Here is a 26,645-nt window from a genome sequence, read left to right as displayed (position 1 = left end):
GCCAAACATTAAAGACTAGGGCATTCAAAAGCAACTGCATATTGAGAAAAATTAGAAACTCACTGCACAAGTCCAGGAAAAGATGCAGGCTCAGAAAAGATGTAACAAGACATAAAGTTTTACATATCAGACTGAATACTGACACAAACACAGCCTGCGACAATCAACAAAGCAAAAATTTTTAATATTTTTTCTTTAACTTTTATAATAGAATTAAAAATAATTTGCTCACTATTACAGTATTCTTTTTTTTTTAATTTTAGAATATTATGGGGGTACAAACATTTTGGTCACATATGCCTTTGCCTCACCCAAGCCAGAGCTGCAAGCATGCCCTTCCCCCATACAGTGCACTCCGCACCCATTAGTTGTGAGTTTACCCTCCTCTGCCACCCTACCCCACCTAACTGACACCCAATAAATATTATTTCCATGTAAGCACCTTAGTGTTGATCAGTTAGTACCAATTTGATGGCAAGTACATGTGGTGCTTGTTTTTCCATTCTTGTTATACTTCACTTCAAAGGATGGGCTCCACCTCTATCCAGGATAATATAAGGGTGTTAGTTCATCATTGTTTTTTGTAGTTGAGTAGTATTCATGGTATACATACACCACATTTTATTAATCCACTCATGTATTGATGAGCACTTGGTTTGTTTCCACATCTTTGCAATTGTGAATTGTGCTGCTATAAACATTTGAGTGCAGATGTCTTTATTACAGAATGTCTTTTTTTCCTTTGGGTAGATGCCTAGTAGTGGGATTGCTGGATCAAATGGTACTTCTATTTTTAGTTCTTTGAGATATCTCCAAATTATTTTCCACAGTGATTGTACTAATTTACAATCCCACTAGCAGTGTAAGAGTGTTCCTACCTCTCCACATCCACACCAGCATTTGTTGTTTTGGGACTTTTTGATAAAGGCCATTCTTACTGGAGTTAAATGATATCTCATTGTAGTTTTGATTTGCATTTTCCTAATGATTAGAGATGTTGAGCACTTTTTTATATGTTTGCTGGCCATTGTTCTGTCTTCTTTTGAAAAGTTTCTGTTCATGTCCTTTGCCCAATTTTTGATGGGGTTGTTTGACTTTTTCTTACTAATTTTCTTAAATTCTATATAGATTCTTGTTATCAGCCCTTTATCAGATATGTAGCATGCAAATATTTTCTCCCATTCTGTAGGTTGTCTGTTCGCTTTAATGATAGTGTCCTTGGCTATGCAGAAGCTTTTTAATTTGATCAGGTCCCATTTATTTTTGTTGCTACTATGATTGCTTTGGGGGTCTTCTTCATAAATTCGTTGCCTAGACCAATGTCTATAAGAGTTTTCCCAACATTTTCTTCTGGAATTCTTAAGGTTTCACCCCTTAGTTTTAAGTCTGTTATCCATCATGAGTTGATTTTTGTGAGAGGTGAGAGGTGGGGGTCCAGTTTCAATCTTCTACATGTGGTTATCCAGTTTTCTCAGCACCATTTGTTGAATAAAGATTCTTTTCCCCATTGTATATTTTTGTCTCCTTTGTCAAAGATTAGATGAGAATATGAGGATTGTTCTATATCTGGGTTCTCAGTCCTGTTCCAAAGGTCTATATCTCTGTTCTTGTGCCAGTAACATGCTGTTTTGGTTACTATAGCTTTATAGTAAAGCTTCAAGTCTGGTAGACTGATGCCTCCCAATTTGTTCTTTTTGCTCAAGATTGCTTTGGCTATACGAGGTCTTCTCTGGTTCCATACAAAGCGTCGAATTATTCTTTCTAGATCGGTAAAGAATGATGGTGGTATTTTAATTGGGATTGCATTAATTCTGTAGATCACTTTAGGTAGTATGGACATTTTAACAATATTGATTCTGCCAATCTGTGAGCATGGTAGTGTTTTCCATCCGTTTACATCTTTTGCAATTTCTTTTCTCAGTGTTTCATAGTTCTCCCTATATGGGTTTCTCACCTGCTTCATTATTATTCTGAATTAGTTTGTGTATTTACATTTATCAGTGAGTTTCATACTTTCGTGTTGTTAGTTACTGTCCTTTTTTTCAACTTGAAAAGCTTCCTTTAGCATTTTTTATAAGGCAAATCTTGTGGTAATAAATTGCTTCAGGTTTGCTTGTCTGGGAATATCTTTATCTCTCCTTCAATTTTGAAGGACAACTTTGCTGTGTCTAGTATTCTTGGTTAGCAGGGATTTTTTTGTTTGTTTTTCTTTCCTTTCACTAGTTTGAATTTATCATCCCATTCCATCCTGGCTTGCAAGATTTCTGATAAAAATTCCATTGATAGCTTTATAGGAGTTCCGTTTTATTTGGCAAGGCTCTTTTCTCTTTCTGCTTTCAAGATTCTCTCTTTGTTTTTGACTTTCGACAATTTGATTGTAATGTGTCTCTAACAGTCTTCTTTGAGTTCGTATTGTATGGGATCTTATGAACTTCATGATTGTGAATGTTAACATTGCTCCCAAGATTTGAGTTTTCAGACAGTATTTCTTTATTTAAATAAGCTTTTTGTTCCTCCATTTTCTTGGACTCTTATAATTCGTATATTCATATGTTTGACTGTGTCCCACAAATACCTTATATTTTCTTCACCATTTTTCATTCTTTTTTCTTTGTATTTCTCTAATTGGCTAATTTTAAATGACCTGTCTCTGAGTTTACTAATTCTTTCTTCTGCATGATCAAGTCTACAATTAGAGCTCCCTATTGAGTTTTCAGTTCTATCATTATATTCTTCAGCTCCATTATTTCTGTTTGGATCTCTTTTATAGTTTCAGTTTATTAAATTCTTATTTTGTTCATGCATTGTTTTCCTAATTTCACTTAGTTGTCCTTCTAACAAATTGTCTGCTTTCTTGCATCTCATTGGGCTTCTTTAAGATGATTATTTTAAATTATTTTCCAGGTCATTAAATGATCTTCATTTGTTTGGAGTTAGTTACTGAAGGTTTATTAGTTTCCTTTGATGGTATCATTTTGCTTATTTTGTTTGTTTGGGTGTGTTTATTATCTGTTTAGCCTTGCATTGGTGTCTGGGTATTTGAAGGAGCAAACACCTCTTCCAGCTTTTATAGACTTGTTTAGGCAGATAGAGGCCTTCTCTTTTTGGGTCCTGTCTTAATATGATTGTGCTGCTATAACAAAATACCTGAGACTGGGTAATTTATAAACAACAGAAATTTATTTCTCACAGTTCTGGAGACTGGGAAGTCCAAGATCAAGGCACGAGCAGGTTCAGTTGTTTGGTAAATGCTGCTCTTTGCTTTAAAAATGCACCTTGATGTTGGATCCACTAGAGGATGGGAACACCATGTCTTCACCTGGTAAAAGGTGGAAGGATAAGAAAAGATGAACTCCCTCTGTGAAACTGTTTTATAAGTGTAACCACTCCCATTCATGAGGCAGATCCCTCATCATTGAATCACCTCCCCAAGGCCACACCTCCCAATACGATTGCATTGGAGATTAAATTTCAACGTGAATTTAGGAGGGATAAAAAACATCCAACGATAACAGGTTCATTTGCCAGTGAGATTGCCTTCGGGGTAGTGGTTGAGTGGGGTTGGAGCTGGTTACTTGGTTGCTCCTGGTTTCACAGTGGGGTCCACAGTAGACAAGACTACATCTATGAATTCTAGCAGGTATGGATCCTTCCTGATCCATAGGTGGCCTGGACTGCCTCCAGGACCTTGGTTTATAGTGTTGGAAGGGAATGGGAGTTTGTTTAAGGGTCCACAGATGGCGTACTTATTAATAGGTGCACTGATGAGTGTGGTTTCCTCTAGTTCACTGGGAGGGCTATTGCTAGGTCACTGAATTGGTCCCTAGGAAGTCAGCACTTGCCCCTGACTGTGACTGAGAGAGACTGGAATTGAGTCACAGAACTTTCAGTGTTCACTGCCAAGACCAAGATCTGCAGACCTGCTTCTGGAGGGCACAGAGAGTACGTCTCCCCCTGAGTCTATTTGTAGTAAAGACTACTCTCAGATGGCAGTTGAGAGGGCCTAGAGTCAAGTTTCAAGGCCTTCTCAGGATCTACTGTAGACTTGAGGTCAGCAGTCTTGCCCCAGAACCTGAGTGAGTGCATGTCTTTCCTGGAATCTCTCTGTGGACAGGGCTGCTCTCAGACCACAGCTGAGACTGGCTGGAGTTGTTTTTTCAGGGTCCAGAGCTGAAAACAAAGTCAGCAGTCATGTCACCCAAGGCACAAGTGGGCATGACTCCTACTGGTTCCTTTCTGAATAGTTTTGGTAGCAGGATTAGCCAAGGACAAATGGGGCTAGGGCCATGTCCTCAGGATGTTGGCTTGTTTCTAGGTCTGGAAACAGTTGACAAATCTGCCATCTAAGCACAATTAGGGCCTGTCAAAAGTTCTGTCTTTATTCTTGGGCTCCCCCAGGATTTCACACTGCTTTAACAAAAAGCATTTTTATCTATGGATGACTGCAAAATTATTGTTGCTGTGTGGAGATAAATGTGGAGGACCTCCTATTCCACCATCTTACTGCCATTACTCCAATATGGAATACTTTTTACATGCTTATTGGCCATTTATATATTTTCCATTGTGAAGTGTGTGCTCTATCTTCTCCTATTTTCAATTGTTTTTTAATTATTATTATTGAGTTGTAATAATTAATTATACATTCTGGATATTAGTCCTCTGTCAGACATGTTTTGTAGATATTTTCTATAAGTCTGTGACTTACTCATTTTTCCTTTTGTTTATTTTTTATTGTGGTAAGAACACATACATGAAATCAACCCTTCTATCAAATTTTTAAGTGTGCAGTGCAGTATTGTTAACTATGCACACAATTTTCTCAGCCATCTACCCTTTTTGAAGTGGGAGATCTAGTGAGTTACATATTTAACATAAAAAGCAAATAGTTTACATCATAGAGTCATGCCCTAGATAATTAATGGTAGCTAATTTTTATGACCACATATTCATACAAGCATGCCTACACAAGCATAGTCAGTTGAATCTCCAAGGAGCTTTCCCCTTCCACCTCCTCCCCATCCTTTTCTTTCTCCTTGACATAGTTCTCCTTCATTTTTACTTCCTTATGTTCTGGCCAACCTTTCTCTGACCAGTGGGGCCTGGAGTGGATTCCCTATGGAGTCTATCAACTCCTCTCTGTAATTAGCTTAGTGGAGCCACTGTGAAGTGATGCAAGAAGGCTTTGGCTTCCCCAGAGCCACACTTGGTAGTCTAGCACAGCCCTTATCTGTTGCTCCAGGGAGCTAGATACCAGGAAACCATTATGTTAATACAGCAACAACAGCTCTTATTTTTTTCAGTTCCACAGAAAACACATGTGACCTGACATGATCTTAAGATATAAACAAATATCCAGTATTACTGTAGTCTTCGGAGTACTGAGTTTTCTTATCTGACATTTTGGCCTAAACTTAATCCCTAGTACATTCAGTAAGAGTAGGTAATACTGGCTTGTCCATTGTCTGAACTGGAAGTTCGCTAGGAGCAATAGTATACCGATGTTATCTGAGGATATCTCAGTAACATTTTGCAGATTGTCTTTTCACCTTCCTCTTATTTGAACAAATTATGTTTTCCTTTCAAAATTGCTATTTTACCTACTTGCCAGACAGTATTAGTTTCGCTTTTCTGAAATGTATTTTACCTTGTTGCTCGGCTTCCTTTGAAAACTGTTTTTGTTCTGTGGACATTTTGCAAAGATTCAGAAAATTAGTTTTACATTGTTTCTTACAGCCTGCTTTTGATTAAACTCCCAAGCGTTCTATCTATCTATCTATCTATATATATATATAAAAATTACAGACTAATGCAGTCATTTTGACTTCTCAAAGCCCCTTCCAACTCTGACTCTTCCATTTTATTCTAATTTAGTATTCTGTGCTCTTTTATGTATTTTGTTTTCTTCAGCCACATGTGAATGTACCGGAAAATTAAAGTTAAAAAAATTTTTTTCTTTCCCCTTCTAAATGACAGAGTTTCTTAATTTCAAGATTAGCCTTCAAGAAGTCTAGAAAGTATTTTTGAAATTAGTGGAATTCTTCCTTTGGTAACTTCATTTCATTATAATGTGAAGATTATGAAAAATGTACATTTAAAGCATATTTTTGAAAAATTAATATGGTTTTCAAAATGATTACCACATCTCATAGATTTATGTGTGTATGAAAATGTAAAGGGTTGTTGGATATTTGGCAGGTTAAATAAGTTTATTAGTGATTTTCTTTCTCCTGTCATGCCCTTACTGACCATATGCTTTCTTTCCTGTAACTTTGTACATCCCCTTTTAATTTTTTTTTTTCTTTAAGACAGGGTCTCACTCTGTTACCCAGGCTAGAGTACAGTGGCATGATCATAGCTCACTGTAACCTCGAACTCCTGGCTCAAGCAATCTTCCTGCCTCAGCCTCCCAAGTAGATAGGGACTACAGGCCTTTTAATTTTTTTTAATGAAAATATTTCCTTCATAAACTTCAATGAGTTGGCAATTTCCTCACTGAAAGATTTTGCACATTTGCCAATTGGATCTTGGAGTCAGACCCTGATACCAGCTTAGACTCTGCGAGTCCCTACTATGCATGATTGGACAAGGGCAGGGTAGGGCTGCAGGGGAAAGCCAGGCTTTCTGGAGAGTGAGTTGGTACTGGTCAGAGGCTCTACTAAGCTGAACAAGTTTTCCAAGAGAAAGCCACCTTGCCAGCTTCTCTGGAACTTTGATTCAGTCCCCAAGTAACAGGAGTTAGTCAAAGGTAAGATGTAGTTCTGTTAGTGGAGCAAACACCTTGATTTCCTTACTGATTCTTTGGAAACTTTGGTGCCGTAATAGTTTGAATCACTTAGAGAACAAAAACCTATTATGGATCCTGGAATCCAAAGACAAGTCCCTTTGTGGACTAGTCCCCACAAAGGGACTTGTCCATTATGGCCCATGTATCCATTGGTTCTACTTAGCCACAATTGCACATTTTTACCCCTTTTTATGATATCAAAAGAAGGAAGGTTTTTATTGTTGATTCTGAAGGGAGGCTTCTTGTATGTACATATAATCAATTTGTGGATGTATCAGCATATTACACGAAGCTGGGAGCCTCTCGCCCCTCTTTCATGTATGGTTTTCCTCCTCTCTATCAAGCAGCATCTGAGAATTTGGGTGTACAGACCTATCCCAGTTGCCTACAATGCTAAATCTTGAACAAAATATATCTCTTGTCACTAGAGAAAATACTGTTACATCAGCACACCACTAATATGTGTGTGTGTGTGTGTGTGTGTGTGTGTGTGTGTGTGTGTGTGTTCTTCAGTTTCCTTTTCTCAGGTTATAAAAGTGGTTTGTGTTCATTTTTAAAGTTTATAATATATAAAGAAGAAAAAAACACTCTTACAACCTTCCTCTGTAGTAGCCTTGGTTAACATTGTGAAGTGAGTGCTTGCTGTCATATCTGTGCATACTATATTTTATATAGTCGAAATGAGAGTATATGTAAATTCCTGTTTTATTTTTTGAAGTATTCACACTTTCTCATGCTACTACCATTTTTCATATATTAAAAATGTTGACTCTAAGAGGACAATCACGTTTGTAAGGGTTCATTGAGTCACAAAGTTATAGGCGACCTGTTTTGTGCATTTATTAAATGTTTTAGTAATACTATTGAAAATTACTGTTCTGTGGCTAACACACTAGTAACTTCCTTTAAATGAAGCAATTAAATATTTGCCTATAAATAAATTTGCATTGCCAATTTACTGACTCATCACTGAATGATAGCTGACTTTATTCTAATGTTTTGTCCTTGATAAAGAACAGTGGTTTTAACCTTTTTTGGGTCATCGACCCTCTGAGAATTCAGTGAAAGCCATGAGCCATCTTTGCAAAGAAATGCATATTTACACAAAAAACTAATTATAATGATAATCAATTATGATACGCTGGGCACTCTGCCAACTGCTTTGCATGTGTTATTTCATTTAATCCTCATAGCAGCACTATAAGGAATGCTCTCTTATTCTCATTTTTGAGATAAAGATTCTGAACTTAAAAAGATCAAGTAATTTGTGTAAGCACCTGAGCTCATAAGTGGAGACCTGGGGCTCATACTCTGATTTTTATGACCCCAAAGCCCATGCCCTTAACATTGTGCATGTAATTTATAATTTTAGGGAGCTCATAAATTCCTAAAGTCTGCTTATTGATACTCAGATTAAGGGCTCCTTACTTATCGCAATCCAGAGATTTCCACTGGCAGTGAAGAGTGTATGTGGCTAATGAATCTTGCTATTTGTGCAACTTATTAAATTAAAACACTATATTTGTTGAGCATCTGCTATTTTGAATACTTGTTAGGTTTTGTGTGATAGTCCTATAATAATCCATAAGGAGTTTAATGTCTACATGGGAAAAGAAGAATTGTATACATAAAGCAATGAGAAAAATGCAAATATGAAGTTGAATATATATTATTTAGACATTTTCATAAGCTGTACATAAAATTAATTGCTTTACTTTGTCATACCTGATGCAATTGTCATTCTTTGATTCCCTGATATATAAAAGGGGAAATCAAATCTAAAAGGGCATCATATCCTTTGGGAACCTGGAAGACTCAGTGTGTCATAAAAATGAGGTTTATAAAGTGACTCTGACAACTAAATATGTATCACATCCAGATTCCTAAATGGTTTCATCAGCTTCATCTATTAGCCCCAAGGATCACGCACAATAAGGAGATTCAAGAATGTGTAGCCAGCTCCCCAGCATTCCAACTGTGTATCTGAGGATAATTATGTTGAGTTGGACATATATAGGACAGCAGAACATGTTGATAGTTGCTGCATTTTGACTCAATTAGTGTTCCTACTGACAAAGAGGACTTCAAATGCTTCAAATGCTTCAGCATAGACTTGAGCCATGCAATATTGATAGTGATAATTTATCAACCATGGTAGAAACCATCAAGCACGGAAAGCGTAATTAAGCTGACCACCTAACAATCAGGGCTGTCAAAGAGTGGCTGCAGCTATAATTCAAAGAACTGCTATTAACAGGAACATAGTATGGCCCAATTGTGCATTTGACTCAAATAGCTCCTGTATATGAGGTTATCACAGATAATGGCTATTGTAGATATGAAAGATGGAGTATATCAAGCTTTCTATTAACATGGCCTTCATCAAGTATTTGTACAGTTTTAGAATTTTACTCTTTTAAAACTTTTATCACTTGGGCTACATATGAAAGAATTTATAAATGACATTTGAATGTTCTTCTCAAATCAAATAGAAACTTTAGTACTGCTAATAATGCTATATAGTTTATCTCTTTCCATTTATGAATCATTTTTATTTGAAGTGTCTACAATAATAATTTCATATATAATTGTTTAATACATTTGCGCTATATTTTAATTAGTTTAAGAAATCGCTTTAAATTTCATTTCATATACTGTTCCCATAATCTTTGCAATCTAAGTTGTTGGCATTATTTTTAAAAGTGGGGCAAGGATTTTATGAAACGCTGTTATGTCTAAGAAGCCCTCAGATGAAAAATATTTTTAAAGAACAGAAATTCCTATCATTGTTCACAAATTTTCATTTGAGTCTATCCAGCTACTAACTATTGCAAGTAATTGTCCAGACATATATGTAAATATCTTCATAGATTTTATTTAATTTCAAAAGAAGAATATGATGCCAAAACTCTGTAGTTTCCTAAATTGAAATGAAAACATTTCTTTTCATATTTGCTTTGAACAGACACTTGAGTTGTTTTTGATGTAAATAGTAGATAGGATATTGGCTACACAGAGAGAATTGAAGACATAGTAACTATCTAGCTTTTGAATTTGTTCTGTATGTGTGTGTATAGGGAACTTAAGACCTTTTGATTTCATAATAAGCAAGGCTCAGGGACAATAAAACTTGACATTCTTAACTGTTACTAGTTTTTGTCCCTGTAGCCCTGTGCAGTTATCTTCTTGTTAACAATGTAGAAGCCAGAGTCATAAACTGAGCGTGGACCCAAGGCACCGCTGTAAATCGCAAATAGCATTCATGTAGTATCCTCAACCTAACACTAAATTGGGGTAGAGGGAGGAGAAGAAAGAATTTTTCAGAGTAGAATGGAAGTAGAAGTCAAGGATAAAGAATACACTAGAAGGACAGACATGCGCAAATATTCTCTAAGTTTTGTAGTGAGATCTATTCAGATGGGCCTTTTCGTATCTGCAAATACTCCTTTGCTCAAAAGCCAAGTACTAGATCGGTGCAGCCTTTGCTGCTACGGTGTGTGTGTGTGTGTGTGTGTGTGTGTGTGTGTGTGTGTGTATGTGTGTTGGCAATAATGCACTCATGAGATAATACAAATAATCAGTGAAGGAATAATTAATGATGTGGCAGGGAATATTTTTTGATAAATGCTTGGGGAATGAGGTGACAAGCGTGAAATTAGAAAATTCCTTCAGCGATCTAAAATATAAATAGCTTTTGGAACTGAAAAGAGTTTCACAGCTGAAGATTTTATTGTGTTGAGAGGAAAAACTTTTTTCTCTCCCCCACTCCCTCCTCCTTTGCAAGTTGTTTGTCCATTCACAAAACAAATACTCTGAAGCCCAGCGCGGCTCATGGGAATAAATTTCAGGTCGAATTAGTACAGTTTCCTTGCTGTCAGGATGCTGGAATTAATGGTGTTTTGATGACACGAATTTTGAAGGGCAAACAAAGAAGCTGAAGGGAGAGAGACATGACTCCTTAGAAGCTCGGTCCTCCTCTCCCCCAGCCTCTCTTGTCTTCCCTGTCATCCGTCTGCCAATCTCCCTGTCCATGGTTAGTTAAAGGCGCTTTTTATCCTCTTTTCTTTCCCACAGAGTTTGCCAGATCCGGCCCGGTGCCTGGGTTCCAGGAGGACACGCTGCAGTTGGCCTTCATCGACTTGAGACAAGTAAGTCTTTGTGTTTTTGTTTTTTGTTTTTCTTTTAAGATGTGTGACTGAAGACCATCAGGTCTTAAGGAAAAGGGGAGGGGAGGGGGATTGGCATTGGCGATTCACACTGGAGACCTAAGGGTTTTTCCCTGTGTTTGAGGCCACCTCTTTTATTTAGCTATCTGGGATCCTTAGCTATGGTGGAGTTAAAGGTTTTGTGGGGAGAAGGAAAGGCAGGGGGTGGGAGGAGGGACACAGAGAGTAGAGGGACTCAAGTGACCCTCAAGTGATGTGACCCATTGTGCTGTAGTTGGCTTCTGTAGACACAGCAAAAAGATAACTCAGCAAACCAATGCAAAGCAGGTGCACTGATGCAGAGACTGCTTGCTAGGAGAACTTTTATTTGCAGATAATGTGGCCAGCAGCTTTTAAGAAAAATGAAACATTTTACATTCTGGACTGTTGGTTTGGTTTGTTGACTTTTTCCTGCTGCCTTAAGTCTTCCCATCTCTTCCTTTGTAGAATGTGGTCAGCCATGAGTGACCAAGTGGTCATTTTTGAAGATGTTTAGCAAAGGCCCCACCAGTCATGCTAAGCCTATTAAAGTAATGTGATGAAAGCTGGTACTTAGGCATACCTGAGCTTTGGCAAGTCCGTTAGATAGAAAGAGTCATTCTATAGGGCTGTTTCTTGCAGATTGAAATGGGTGGCTTGGTAGGCCTTGGTGGTTTGGGTATACTGGAGCAGGATGGGTGGGGGCTCAATGAGGGAGAGAGTTAACCGGCCTCTGTCATCTCTTCACTCTGAAGATGGATGGGGTTGGATAGAAAGTGTGAATGAAGTAAGAATCAATGACTGATGCTTCTCTCCTATTAAAACAATCTTTTTTTTGTCTGTTTTTAAAAGGGGGCTGGCTTTGTTTCTCCTGCCATAATGATGCAGTGCCTCTTGTTTTCAGAGCTGACATAGTTTGCATTCTGAAAACTTTTAGATGCCCAGGGTATTTCTTAAAGCTGTAGGACCCCTTGTATCAGTAGTCCTTACCACTGTGACTTGATTCATGCTGGAACAGCTTTTAACCCATAATGGATGGCCTGAGCTACCCCTGAATCCTTGTGGATGGGTGGTGTAATCTGTCATCTGATGACAATTCTGGAAAGCCCCGTTAAGCAGAAAACAGAAAATTGTGTGTCTATAGACCTGCCAAAGTTTGAGGATTCAGGCTGTGTCCCAGAAACGTGTGTCAACTTAATATTTGGGGGCCAGGGTGGGGGTTCTCTTACACATAAAGGCTTTCCCAGCATGATCACAAATGGAATTGAGTATCTCTTCCCACACATAAGACCTTCTACCTGTAGATTTAGCAACTCAGCTGAGACATTCAGGTTTTAACCCCTAGACTGATATAACATTGAAAGTTTGGGATTTTTCTTTAGGGTTTTGTGGGGTGATATCTGTTGGATTTCCCCCTCCCTTCTTCTCAGAGACTTCTAAGCCAATTGGCTTTTCTTGGAAAGCAGAAATCGAATTTCATTGGAGAAACACATCCAAGGAAAAATTTTTCCGTTCTCACTATTCATGAAAAGGAAGTGTGGTCACTTCTCTCTAGTTTGTGGTTTTGGTCCCTATGGAAAGCAACTAGTGTTCACAGAAAATGTTAACTAAGGGAGTAAGTTAGAAAGCACAGCCAAAATAAGGTGGATCTGAGCCGGGGATGAATGCTCAAATACTTGTGAGCTCTCAGCACTGTTGTTTATGCTTTAAGTTCCTATTTTCTATTACATTTCTGTTCCCAGGGTTACTTTTATAATGTTTTAATGGTAGAACCAAAACTCCAAAATTTTACTGATAATAGAAAAGTATGCCTCTTCCTATTGAGTCTACCACCTAATTTCTACTTATATCTGTCTCTAATAAAGCAGCTTAAAGGATACTTCTTCTAACATAGACCATTTGGAAAACTTCCTTAGCTTTTGGTCTGTAGCACATTATTATCAAGCCTTACGTAGGTTGAATCATTGTGAATAATGATCTTTCCACATGCAATGCTGACAATATTTATTTCCTTGCAGTTCATCTTAGTCATTCCCAGAGCATATTTAGAGTAGGCACCTTTTGAAAAGGAGACTTCTGAACTACAGAGTTGCTCAAACTATAAATAGAAAGCCTGGGAGTGTATTTTTGGTGATAATATCTTTACATTGAATGAGGCATGATTAAGTGTCCTTTTGCATATATTCTTTAGAATCCTAAAACAGAATGTTTGAATTTTGGAGTTGAGGCTAATCTTAAAAATCATGTAGTATGATACTTAAATCCTTGTACATCATCCCAGACTATACTTGAATACCCTTCTTTAGGAGAACTAATTGTCCCAAAGCAGCAAGTTCCACCTTAGGACAATATGATTATTAGAAAGATATTTGTTAAGTTGGCTAAAATCTGTCTCACTTAACATTGACCCTTTGAATCTTTTAATTTTTTTATTAATGTACCCCTCATTGGAGATGGGCTTTCTATTCTTCATTTATTTGGCTTCCTATTTGCTTGTAATTGAGTGTTTTTCACATGTAACATTGTTACCTATTCCTCATCTAGTCTTTATATGGTTGATTTAATGGACTGAAACTGGAGACTACTCTCATTGGTCCATGTTTTTCTTTCAGATATGTTATTAACAACACAGATTTTTAAATTCTAAATGGCCAGTCTAAACATTTTTAGGTCTTTATTCAGTTATCTAGCTTATTAACTGCTTTAATCGTTATGCCTGTTATAAATTGAAGATAAAAACATTAAACAGGAATGGCTGGAGTTAGGGTAAGTTAAAGCTGAGGCAAATTATAGGGTATCCACCCGTGAAAGAAGGTGTAGCAGAGCAAGGATGTTCTTTTACTGTCATTGGGTATATTTGCCTCACCAGTTTATATTTATTCAGATCATGCTTTCATGTTCTCTTGTTTTAGAGAATTTCAGACAGTATCAATTGAATGATAATTTTAAAAATACTCAAAACATGGAATATTTGATGAAGTCATCTTTGTATAGACTATAATGACAGAGTGTCATTTAAAAGCTGTAGAATTTCATTAGGAGGCAAATTATATGTGGATAGCAAAACTATTCATCCTTTCTCACCTGTCCTGTCTATGCTCACTTTCCTACTTCTTAAGGAAAAGAGAGAAATGACATTTTGAATATACAAGCTTTCGTGATATTTTACATTTGTATAGCACTTCAGAGTTAAAGTACAAATGAGTTAAATCTCATTTGTCAGATTTCTGGGTTTAGAAAACCTGCTATTAATAATGATGTGAATTAGACAATACAAATCAAAATCTCCATTAACATTTTATATTTTCTATATTTATAAGCTCATAAAAGTAGGATTGCAGTACAACTTCACATGCAAATATCAAATATATGTGTATCTGTCTATCAAAATTCAAATTTGGGTTGATGCCAAATCTTGAGAAGGATAGCTTTATGGACTCATTTAATTGACTGTCTTGAAGAGGGATGTACATTCCAAGTACTAATAATTGTGGACCTTTAATGGTTCATAATTGGGAACCATTTGTGAACAGGACCAATAGTAGATTCTCAGTACCCTTGACCATTTAACAATACAATGGCTTGTGATTTTCTTCCATGGGTAAACATTAAGTAGATAATGCTGATGAAAACTAGAATTTGATTTTGACTTCAGTTTATTTTATCAAACTCTGAGTACCTATTATGTACAAAGCACAACCAAAGTGCTATATGAATACACAAATGAATATAATATAATCTCTGCCTTCCAATAGCAAAGGGGTGATGAACAAATACTTGATTCTAATATATAAGGCACACTGTAATAATTATTACAGTAGAGGGGTGAAACCATTGTGTATGTTTCAATTATTTCAGCAGTTTTTGCCACATAATAAATCATCCTACAACATATTGGCTTAAAACAGGAACCATTTGTTAAGCTCAAAGTTCTATAGATTAGTAATTTAAGGTAGGTTCAGCTGATCTTACTAATACTTTGAGTTTAGCTGAGAGATTGGCTAGGGACTGGTTGGTCTAGGCATGCTCTTCTGTAATCCATGTAATTGTTCATCCATCAGCAGCCTAAACCAGGCTTATTCACATGGCTTCTTGACAGGATTCCAAGAGAACAAGAGCAAATGTGCAAACTCCTTGAGGCCTACACTTGGAACTAGCAAATCATCACCGCCACCACATTCTTTTGGTTAGAGCTAGTCACAAGGACAACTCAAATTCAAGAAATGAGGAAGTAAACTCCAATTTGTACTCTAATTGAGATATAAGATGTATATAAACAGCACAAATCAAGAGCAAGATTGTATCTATAAGTACAAAAAGAGGCCATGAAGTGGAGAGGCCTTTGTGATCCTGAATAATTATAAAATATTTCATGGAAAAGGTACAGAATTAAACTGAAAGAAAGTTAGACATTGGTAAAGGAAGAAAGTAACTCTTACATAGAAAGTGGCAGACTTAAGTTTTGTTTAAAAACATGGCAGGGGAGGTGTTGACTTAACTAGGATCTGGACTGTCTTTTTAAAGTATCAGGCTAATCTCTTTAAGTCCTCATTTCTTAATTTCTCTTATTTATTCATGATGTTTTGCTGTTAAGCTTATTCATGTACCTCTTTTTTTCATGTTTTGTCTATCCTTCTACTCATTAATTGAGTCTACCCTGAAATATTTCAAATTTTTGTTATTTACATTCATTTTGAAGACATCTTAACTTCCCCAGATAATTATTTGCATTATTTATTTAATTTATGGCACTTCACCTTATATGTTTGACCTAAGGTTTAAGGATGTTCTTTTCTTTTCCTTGGTAAAATCACAATATTTTCTGTTTCTTTGCCCCAACTGTTATTTACTTCTGATATATACTTAAGTTTTTGTAAAGCTGAATGAACTAGGTTGTGGCATTGCATCAGATCTCCTGAATGGAGCTTGTTGGCAACAACTCTTATACAGCAAGCCAACCCAAGATGTCTAGGGCTTTTTTTAGATTGAGCTGTTGCTATTCCCTCTAGGCCAGTTATTCCCCAATTTCTAACCTACAGTCTAAAGTAAACATAGTGCATTTCCATTGCAGATGCTTAACCTGCCTTAAAAACAGCTATAGGACCTAAGAGAAATAGTTGTATATTTCTTTGGGGATGTTGAACAAATCCTGCTGCTATTGCTATTAGCAGTATAGAGGTAAAAACCAGTACCTTCAGTTAGTCAACACTAGTTAGGGAAACCTGAAAACAACTCAAGAACCTAACTATATAGAACTGCCTCTCCTATTTCTCATCCTGTTATGATCCTATTCAATAAAATTTTGGTTTTCAAATCAAATTGCCCAAGTCATTGAACATTATCTTGTTCCTAAGGGGAACATTCTCCCTTTACTTGACTGCTGTGGCTCATATGGAGAAATCTTAACTTTGCTTAATATTTATTTGCATTTTATTCTCAGTAGAAGACCCATTTGTATCAAAAGCTGATTTTTTTCTGATACAACACATACCAAAATGATATATAGTCCATAGGGTTTATTTTTTAATGTTTCACCTTAACCAGTCTAAACTATCCACTAACTACGAGACTTCATAGGAGGCTGGGGTAGGGATAGAGCAGGCCCACAGCTCAGAAGCCTGGAGATTGCACTCTTCTGTTTTTCATCACGACCATTAAGCTGTTAACAGGAAGGCATCTCTCATATGTACTCAATATCGGTCCTGAACCTGCTAGAATATAACTTGAGGTTTTGGGGGCGTGACCTGTGGTTTCCCCAAGTGTTTACTGAGCAGTTTCCAGGAGTCTTGATGGAGAAGAGAAGTGTAAGGGTAGGTAGTAGGAGAAAGTTTTTATGAAAGAGATATTCGTCATAGAGGAAAATAGAAAGAGTTGTTTGAGAACCCTCTAACAGTGAAGTGTATGGACCAGTAATGTTCTCAGTAGAAATACTCTCCAAGTGCTCAGTAGAAATATTCTGTTGACATAAGGTTATGGATGATCTTGTATAATGGCCTATAAAACTGGGATTTATCTACATCGGAGTCAGAAATCAAATAGCTTGATAACTCATGGAATTGGAAGATGTCATTATTATGACTGATGTGGATGGTAGTAGAAGAAATGGTTTCAGCCATTAAGCACATTATCTTGGAAAAGATTATCTGTACCACCGATACAGTAGCATATATATGTGGGGAGGGCAGATCAGAAATGAAATTCAGAATCATTATATCCCAAAGTCATTGGGCATTAGAAGAGGACATAGTAATATGTCAGACCACCTGCACAGATCTCTCTGCTGATGCAGAGCCAGTAAATGTCTGCAGACCGTATTCCATATCTTGACATAGGCACAGCAAGCACTTGGTTATAGATATAGACCTCCCTAATCAGGAAGTATGCATTCGTTCATTCAGTGCTATTCCTAGCACTGTTATAGGCAGTGGGTATAATGCAGTGAATAAAACATGATTCTTCATGGAGCTTACATGCTTGTAAAGCAGGCCTTTCCAACATTCTATTCTTCCCATGGTGTCCAGGTAGCCCTGGTTCTTCAAGGGAATGCCACTTTATCTAGATTTTGCGTTTTTACATTGATGCCATATTGTTTGGTTTGGGGGACAGCTGCAGAATTCAGTGGCAAGATATCCAAGGCAAGGTCAAGTCTACTGTACACTGATACACAGGCTTTCAGAAAAGAACTTTAGCTGTAGTTTGGCAGCTTGGCATAAATAAGATGGTCAATTTCAAAAGGTGGTCCTTTGGTTCTTGGAAGCAGAGACTTTGGTTATTTTGATAAGATTGTTTTACCAAGTTATTTTGACATACACCTGTAGCCTTCAGGGTGATACCTCCAACATCAAAGGAGGCTCTGACAGGAAGTAATTCCTATTCCTAAGCAACATCTTAGCTAATATCTTCTGGGCTTAGTTCTGTGAAAATTATAAAAAGAAATATTCTGAGACTAGACTCCACTGAACTACACCTTTGACTTTATATAAGCCAAGACTGGATCATCATATACAAGGATAGGGCACAGGTAATTAAGATCTTCAGCTACTGGGATGCTGCAGCAGCCTCTGCCAATCAGGGAAATCTCTTTACTTTGCTTAGAGTAACTGGAGCCGTCAAGGTAAATTAATGGAAGGAATTGCCAGTAATATGTAACAAATTCTGGGATTTGCTAAATGCCCTCAGTTGAATGGAGGAGTCTACTCTAGAACTGCTGAGGTTTTAATCTCACTACATACTAGCTTCTTAACTGGGGAGGAGGTGAGCTCATAAATTCTACCTCAGGGCCTTTTTTAATTTAACAGAGTTAATTTTTTGCAGACTAGGTTCTCATGAAATAATATCCAAACAGAACATAACTCTTTGGTATAGAAAAACATGTAAGATGTTATTTAAATGCCAGGAAAAGACTGACATTTAATAGATCAAATGCCATTATAGCAGGATTGAAAGGCCATTTTCTAGTCATTATCCTCTCACTACGGAAATCATTTTAGCACCTCAGAGGTCTAATTTCCTAAAGTCTTCATGGAATTGTTTTAAGAGGTTGGAAGCCAGAGAAAGGGAATATTATTAGTAGTAGATGATAACCACATTGAGACCATGGTAGTCTTATTAGAGGTAGACTCCTTTTTAATTTATTTTTTAATAGAAAAGGGGTTGTAGAGAAGGTGGAAGGCCTGACGAACTGTATTTTACAGGGGCTTTGGTTTTCTTCAGGGAGCAAGCATACCCACTTAGCAGCAAAGTAAGCCCCAAACACTTGTTCTTTGCACAGCTGTGCCTGGTAGAGAGGTAGCTTCTGGACCTCTTTGACAGCTCTTCCCTCTAGACAATTTGTGTGTTAGAAATGCTGGCTCATGAGTGACATGTGCTGTAGGCCCTGTCTGGATCCTTAAACCATATAAATGGCAGATATGTGAAGACAAACAGTGGGTGAAGCTCCTTCAGTTAGAAGTAGTTACTGATGAACTTTCGGATAAAGACAAAACATCAGGCTTTTGACATATTTTCCCATGAAAAATTCACTGGGTTTGGCCTTCTGACCCATGGGCCTCCCATTCTAAGAGTATCCATTGTTAATTGTCAACCCATATTGCCACAGTCTTGGGATAGATGGGGAGTCTAACCTAAAGCTTGGTTGTCCAGCACTTTCTACTTCAACCTGGAGTCAGGGCTCTACCACTTAAAGGTTCCACCAGAAGATAGAATATGCTTTCCAGTAGGTGTTAGAAGTACCTTTTACAGAAGCATGAGTCTATTCTGAAGCAACCCTTCTACTCCTTTTTTCCAGTAGAACAACAACTGTAACTTTTGATGTGGGCATGATGCCAGCATCACTCTAGATAGCCTCATACAAAGTCTGTCAGTTCAGAGACCAGGGTTCCATTCCTTTTCAGCTCTTGGGTGAAGAGCTAACAAGCATAGCATAGCAAGCCACCTAGCAATTGCTACCTTATTCAATAGACAGCATCACTGATCCTCTCATGCTATATCATAAGAAACCTAGGTAAGGTGAGACAGTCTGTGAGATACTTTACTGCCTGAGTTAGCCTGAGGCCCCGCACTACTCTCTGCTTCTCACAATAAGCCAAGTAAGGGAGAAACTCAGGAGGGTTACTCCAGCACACGGCGTGAGTATGTACATCCACAAACCTGGAACTTGTGAGTGTCTGTGACTCACATCTCTAGAAGAAAGGATAGGAGAGTCATTACTAATGAATTTCTCTGGGAGTAGCAGTGGTATCAAGGCTTTTGTGGGTAGTTCTGACTGAATGAAAGCCTGATAGGTTCTGACCACTAATGTCACTCCTCTCCATTAACTGCACTTCTTAGTGTCCTACTAGAGGACACTTATAGGTCAAGAAAAAGCCTTGGAACTAATTTCTAACTACTACATTCTACTGATAGCCGCTGGAGGGCAGCAGAGAGTGACAACGAAGGTCCAGGTTTAGGGAACTGGGGCATTTTTCAGTTTGCCAAGAGAGAAGCCCCCTTAGCTCTAAGAGAATTAGCTACCTGGGAGTCACAGTTACAAGCACAGACCTCTGGAGAACAAAGACCAAAAAGAGAATTCAGAACCCCAATCTGAAGGTTAAAACACTTCCTTCTAGGCAAGAAACAGAAATGGGTAAAGAAATGAGGTTGGACTGACCAGTAAAGGGGAGCCAGACAGCATCAGTGAAGTTAGAGAACCAAAAGAACAGTCTAAAGTGTCAGGTCCCAAGGGAGCAAGTGAAGATGGAATAGGAATAAAATTGTGAATGAAAGAAATAACTACAGTGAGAGGCAAGCCAGAGTGCATGAGCTGAGGAAGCAAAGGTACAGTCCAGAAAGATCGATTCTCTGAGGCGGTGGTATCCAGGAAGGAGCCTTCTGTAGGGTGCGTATCAGGAAGCAAGGATCTACAAAGGGAGCGACTTCAGATACAACCAAACAGCCTTATCTATGGGATTCTCATCTCTTAAAGTAGCTCCTCCTTGATTAGCCAGGATCATTTCTACCCTGTTGATTTCAAGGGTAATATAACTTGCTGAGAATGTGAAGAGAGAGGGAAAAATGATATTACATTCTAAAATGTGATTAAGGGATTCTTATACATGAAATGAAATTGAACCCAGAAGGTGTGAAACCCTTCTGGGTAACATTTGTGTAAAAGGACAGCTCATTTTCCTAGAATAGCTTCTGATTTTCCCTTTTCACGTTCTATACCATAACACTTGCTAAGAATATACAGTAGAAAAGAAAAATGGGCTCTGGTGACTAGTTATATAGGCAAGATCCCAATTAATCCAGGAACTTAGGATCTGTTCCCAGTAGGTTAGCAGAGAGCTGTGTTTGGAATCTCTTCTAAATGCTGAGTGCTCAGCAGTTTTCCAAACCCCTTAGGTATGGAGAAAGAAAGCTCTTGCTTGCTTGGTGTGTTAAACTTCCAGCACATAATAAATAAGAGTAACTATCATTATTACTTCTATTATTGATATTACTATACTGTGGAGGCCTACTTGAGGAGTCTGCCCGCATGGGGACAATATCCAAATGAAAGTCAGGAGACCTGGAGTGATCTTTTAGCTCTTGCTGATTCATTACATGACTTGGGGTACTTGTGCCTTTGGCTGCTGGCTTGTGCTATTTATCAGGGAGTAGAGAATTGAGAATGATAATTATTAAATGTCCTGAGCTCTTCTGAGCATGGAGGTGACTGAGAAGAAAATAAACCCGAGTTAATTTTTCATGTTTAACCAAATTAGAAGTTGTTTGCTTTAGTTTTTTCTATTAAAAAGTATTTATTTATTAAAATATTACTATAGTATGTGAAAAATAGTTTTATTAATACAACCAAGAGCATTTCTAGCATGACAAGAAGCTTCTTTGTGCTTTTTTGTAGTTGCCCTTGCCCCCAAGTAACCACTGCTCTGCTCGCCACCACTTTAGATTAGTTTGCATTTTCTAGAATTTTATGTAAATTCTATAATTTATATTGTTTTGTGTACCCTTTGTGCCTCACTTCTTTCATTCAGCATAGTATTTCGAGATTACTCCATGGTGTTGGGTGGATCAATAGTTCATTATTTTTTATTGATGAGCTATATTTCTTTATATGGATATGTCATAATTTATATATGTCTTCACCTGTTGATATTTATGAAAATTTTATTGTTTCTAGTTGGGGGCTATCATGAATAAAGCTGCTATGAACATTCATGTATAAGTGTTTGTGTGGGCCTGTGTTTTTATTTCTCTTGATAGGAGTGGAATTGTTGACTCTGTGGTAAATGTATGTTTAACTTTATTTTTTAAAATGCCAAACCATTTTCCACAGTGGTTGTACTATTTTCCATTCCTGCCACCAGTGAATGACAGAACCAGTTGTTCCACATTTTCTTCATCACTTGGGGTTGACAGTATTTTGTTTGTTGGTTTACTGAGGTATAATTTACATGCAGCAGAATTCATTGTTCTTAAATATACAGCTCTGTAAATTTTTACAAACATATGTAGTTGTGTAACCACCACCAAAATCACATAATATTTCCATTACTGAAAAAGTTCCTTTATACCTCTTTTCAATGACTTTTCTTCCCCCACTCCATTCCATTACGACCACTCTGATCTCTGGCACTATAGTGTTGTCTTTTCCAGAATGCCATATAAATGGAATAATGCATATAATTGGAATCAAATTTTTTTTTAGCAACAGGGTCTTGCTCTATCACCCAGGCTGGTGTGCAGTAGTGCTATCATGGCTCATTGCAGCTCAAACTCCTGGGCTCAAGTGATCCTCCTGATTCAGCCTCCCAAATAGCTGGGACTACAGGCATGTGCTACCACACCCAGCTATTTTTTTTTTTTTTTTTAGAGATGGGGTCTCACTATATTGCCCAGGCTGTTCTCAAACTCCTGGCCTCAAGCGATCTTCCAGCTTCAGCCTCCCAAAGTGCTGGAATTATAGGTTTGAGCCACCACGCCCAGCCAAATCATACTTTTAGTTGTGTCTTCTTTCATCTAGCATGGTGCTTTTGAGATTCATCCATATTGTTGCATAAATTAGTACTCCATTCATTTTTTATTACAGAATAATATTCCATACTGTGGATTATTTGTTTGCTAATTCACTAGTTGATGCATTTTGGGATTGTTTCCAGTTTGGTGATATAATGGATAAAGCCACAATACACATTTGTATATAGGCTTTTGTGTGAACATATGTTTTCATTTCTCAGGAGTAAATGTTTGGAAGTGGGATTATTGGATCTTATAGTAAGTATATGTTTAACTTTATAAGAAACTGCCAAACTACTTTCCAAAGTGGCCTTGCCATTTTGCAGTCCCTTCAGCAATATATAAAAATTGCAGTTGCTCTGCACCATTGATAATATTTCATATTGTCAGTATCTTTTAAAAATTTGGGCTATTCTAATACATGTGGAGTAATATTTCGTGATGGTTTCAATTTGTATTACCCTAATGACTAATGATGCTGAGCATTTTTATTTGCTTATCTGGCATCTGTACCTTTTCTTTTGTGATGTATTTGTTCAAATATTTTGTCAGTTTTAAAAAGAATTCTTATTGAGTTGTGAAAGTTTTTTATGTATTCTGGTTAACAGTCCATTACTAGATATGTGTTTGGCAATCTTTTTTTCCCCGTCTCTGACTTTTCATTTTGCTAACAGTATCTTTCAAAAAGCTTGAGTTTTTGTTTTTGTTTGTTTGTTTGTTTGTTTTTAATTTCAGTGACACTTAGTTATAATGACATCATTCTTTTTCATGTCTCATGATCTGTGTCCTACCTTAAGAAATCATTGCCTGACCTAAGGTCACAAAGATTATCTCCTGTGTTTTCACCTAGAAGTTTTATATTATTAGGTTTTATATTTAGGTCTATGATGATATATTTTGAGTTAATTTTTCAATATAATATGAGGTGTGGTCAAAATTCATATTTTTATATGAAATGTGCATTTGTTCCAGCATCATTTGTTAAAAAAAGACTGTGTATTCTTCATTGATGTGCCTTGATATTTTTTTTTCAGAAATCAGTTGGCCATATATGTGTTGGTCTGTTTCTGGATTCTCTATATTCTGTTCAATTTATCTATGTGTCTTTTTTGCTATACCTGGATTTTAATATTACATTAAGTCATGAAGTCAGATAGTATGAGTCCTCTAACATTCTCTTCTTTTGCAAAGTTGTTTCATTTATTCTAAGTTATATATAATGTTTATATATATGAATCAATTTGTCAATTTCTACAAAAAACTTGCTAGAATTTTGATTAAGATTATGTGGACTTCTTAGATCAATTTGGGGAGAACTGACATTCTGATAATATTTACTCTTCTAATTCTTGAACACAGCCTGTCTCTCCACTTATTTATGTCTTTGAGTTCTATCATCAGTACTTTATAGTTTTCAGCAAATCTTGCACATATTTTGTTAGATTTATTTCAAAGTACTCCATGTTCATTGTAAATGGTATTGTTTTAATTTGAATGTTTAATTATTCATTGCTAATATATAGAAATATATAATTGATTTTTGTGTGATTTTTTTTCTTTTTTTTGAGATAGAGTCTTGCTCTGATCACCCTGGGTAGAGTACAGTGGCATCATCATAGCTCATTGCAACCTCAAACTCCTGTGCTCAAGTGATCCTCTTGTCTGTAGTCTGTAGCTGGGTAGCTGGGACTATAGGCGCACATCATGATGCCTGGCTAATTTTTCTATTTTTAGTAGAGATGGGGTCTCACTCTTGCTCAAGCTGGTCTCAAACTCCTGAGCTCAAGGGATCCTCCCACCTCAGCCTCCCAGAGAGCTAGCATTATATAGTCATGAGCCACTATGCCAAGCCTGTATTTTGATCTTGAATCTCAAATTTGCAAAACTTACTTATTAGATCAAGTAGTTTTTTATGTTTTGGGGGATTTTCTAGGTGGACAATTATGGCATCTGTGAATGAAGACAGTTTTACATTCTTCCTTTCTAATCTAGATACTTTTTGTTTCTTGCCTTATTGCAGTAAGAACTCCAATACAATGTTAAATTAAAGGTTTAAGAGCAGATATCTTTGCCTTGTTTCTGATCTTAGTGGGGAAATATTCAGTCTTTCACCATTACATATGATGATAGGTATAAGTTTTTTATGCCCTTTGTCAATTGAGGAAGTTTCTTTTAATTGTCAATTTCATTGAAGTTTTTATTATGAATGATTTTTCAGTTTTATATACCATCATTTAATTAGTCATTATTATTTTAAAATTATAATGTTTCTAATGTTTTGTTTTTATATTTAAATTATAATTATGTATTCATATCTAAAGCCTTTTTATCTGAATTACTTCTTAATTAAATTATTTATGCAAGAGTTATAAACATTTTTGTGGCTTTTAAATGTATTACTGATTCCTAACAAAGGGTTATACCAATTTAAAGTACTTCTGGAAGTATATTTGCATTAGTTTGACAGGTGCCCACCAACGTAGCATCTTAGGATTTTTAAGATTTTTTATTAATTAATTTATTGTTTAATTACAAAATGTTAAGGGAGTACAAATATTTTTGTTATGTGGATAGCTTTTATGATGCTTATGTCAGGGCTATTAGTGTGCCCATCACCCAAATAGTGTTCATTGTACCTGATAGGTACTTGCTTTGACAAAGCAGACAACAGCATACACTGGGGAAAGGAAGCCCTATTCAATAAATGGTCTGGGAAAACTGGATAGCCACATGCAGAAGAATGAAACAGGACCCCTGTCTCTCATTATATACCAAAATTAATTCAAGATGGATAAAAGACTTAAATGTAAGGCATGAAAGCATAAAAATTCTAGAAGAAAATGTAGGAGATTTTTTTTTGTTAATTTAATTGGTATAAGAGGGTACCAGTTTTTGTTTGTTTGTTTGGTTGGTTTTTTTTGCTACACATAAAAAAGTTTTGAGTGATCTATGGACATCAGTAAGGGTATGAATTTACCAGTGTCCATATCTTCAATTATTAATATCCTATCCTGTGATGGAAGGTATTGTACAATCTGATTTCATGCATCTTTAACCTTAGCTTATTACAATCAAATAAGAAAGGCAGAACTAACAATTCTAAAAAGTTTACTACTAGTAAAAGGCAACATATGATTAGGTGCCAAATGAGTAGCATGCAAGTATTGTATGAATTTGGAGGAGGGAGATATTGCCGTGCTGTTAGAAATGATTACTCTTGCCTTTTTTGTTCTTATTTACATAATGGGTCAGTAGGAGCTGATGTTTTACCTTGGTTTTTAGTTCTTATAAAAGAGTTATATGACCAAAACATTTGAGAATCACTATTCATAGTGTCTCTGAAAACTGATCATTTGGGGAAACTTAATCCCATGCTGATAATGAAATGTGCAAACCATTGCTTGTCCCCAGTGTTACTACAGAAAAGAGCAAATTAGCTTTCTATTGGCCAGCAAAGTTAAGGTATAACTTCTCCATTTTCCAGACTGTGTTAAAAAATATGCTCTAGAGACCTAATCTAAAGATTGAAGTGTTCATCTAAGCCAAACATCAATCAGAGAGAGAGGTCTCCCAAATTCTTCCCAGAGCTCTGTTGCTTTAGGCCTGATGAAGGCAAGTAGCAGGCTTCCTGCAGGAATATTATGACCCTCTCATAAGCTACTGCAGTTACAGCCTGCAGTATTTAGTGCCTGGGCATCACAGGAGACTTGGAGTGACATTGGATAGGAAGTAGTTCTCAGAAGCTACTAGTACACCAAGATTATATGAAGAAGAACTAACTCAGACAATAGTGAATTGGCAACATCATTGAAAGTATGCATTTCGAGGTAAGATAGATGTAAAAAACATTCTTTCTGGTGTTTATACTGCTTATCATTTGTCAATGCAAATAGTGTGTGTGTGTGTGTGTGTGTGTGTCTTCATTCATACATGCTTCCCTATGTTCTAAGTGTGGTTACAGCTCCATATGATGCTCTTAATTTTTCCTTCTCTTATAACCTTTGAGAAAAATAATTCAAAGGAAGAAAGTAGTTTTCTATGTGTTTTTTTTTACTGGAGTACCAGCTTCCTCCATCTATCTTTCTGTGTGGACTAAAGGAGCTCTAGAAATTTCACCCCAAAATATGACTCCTTGGTATAAAGAATATTTTGAATTAAAGGCTCTTTAGAGGTTAACA

At 36.8% G+C, this 26,645-nt stretch overlaps 1 protein-coding gene across 1 annotated transcript in view; it reads left to right on the top strand.

The window, feature by feature from the left end:
• Positions 1-26,645, top strand: part of EXOC6B (exocyst complex component 6B) — a 544,417-nt gene that overhangs the window by 404,614 nt on the left and 113,158 nt on the right. The window contains exon 20 of the mRNA XM_045549850.1: positions 10,862-10,935. Coding sequence (XP_045405806.1) covers positions 10,862-10,935 — 74 coding nt within the window. The remainder of the gene's footprint in view (positions 1-10,861; positions 10,936-26,645) is intronic.

Source organism: Lemur catta, chromosome 4, assembly GCF_020740605.2.
Source record: "Lemur catta isolate mLemCat1 chromosome 4, mLemCat1.pri, whole genome shotgun sequence".
Lineage (NCBI taxonomy): Eukaryota > Metazoa > Chordata > Mammalia > Primates > Lemuridae > Lemur > Lemur catta.
The sequence above is the reverse complement of the archived record's forward strand: the minus strand, read 5'-3'. Positions and strand labels throughout refer to the sequence as shown.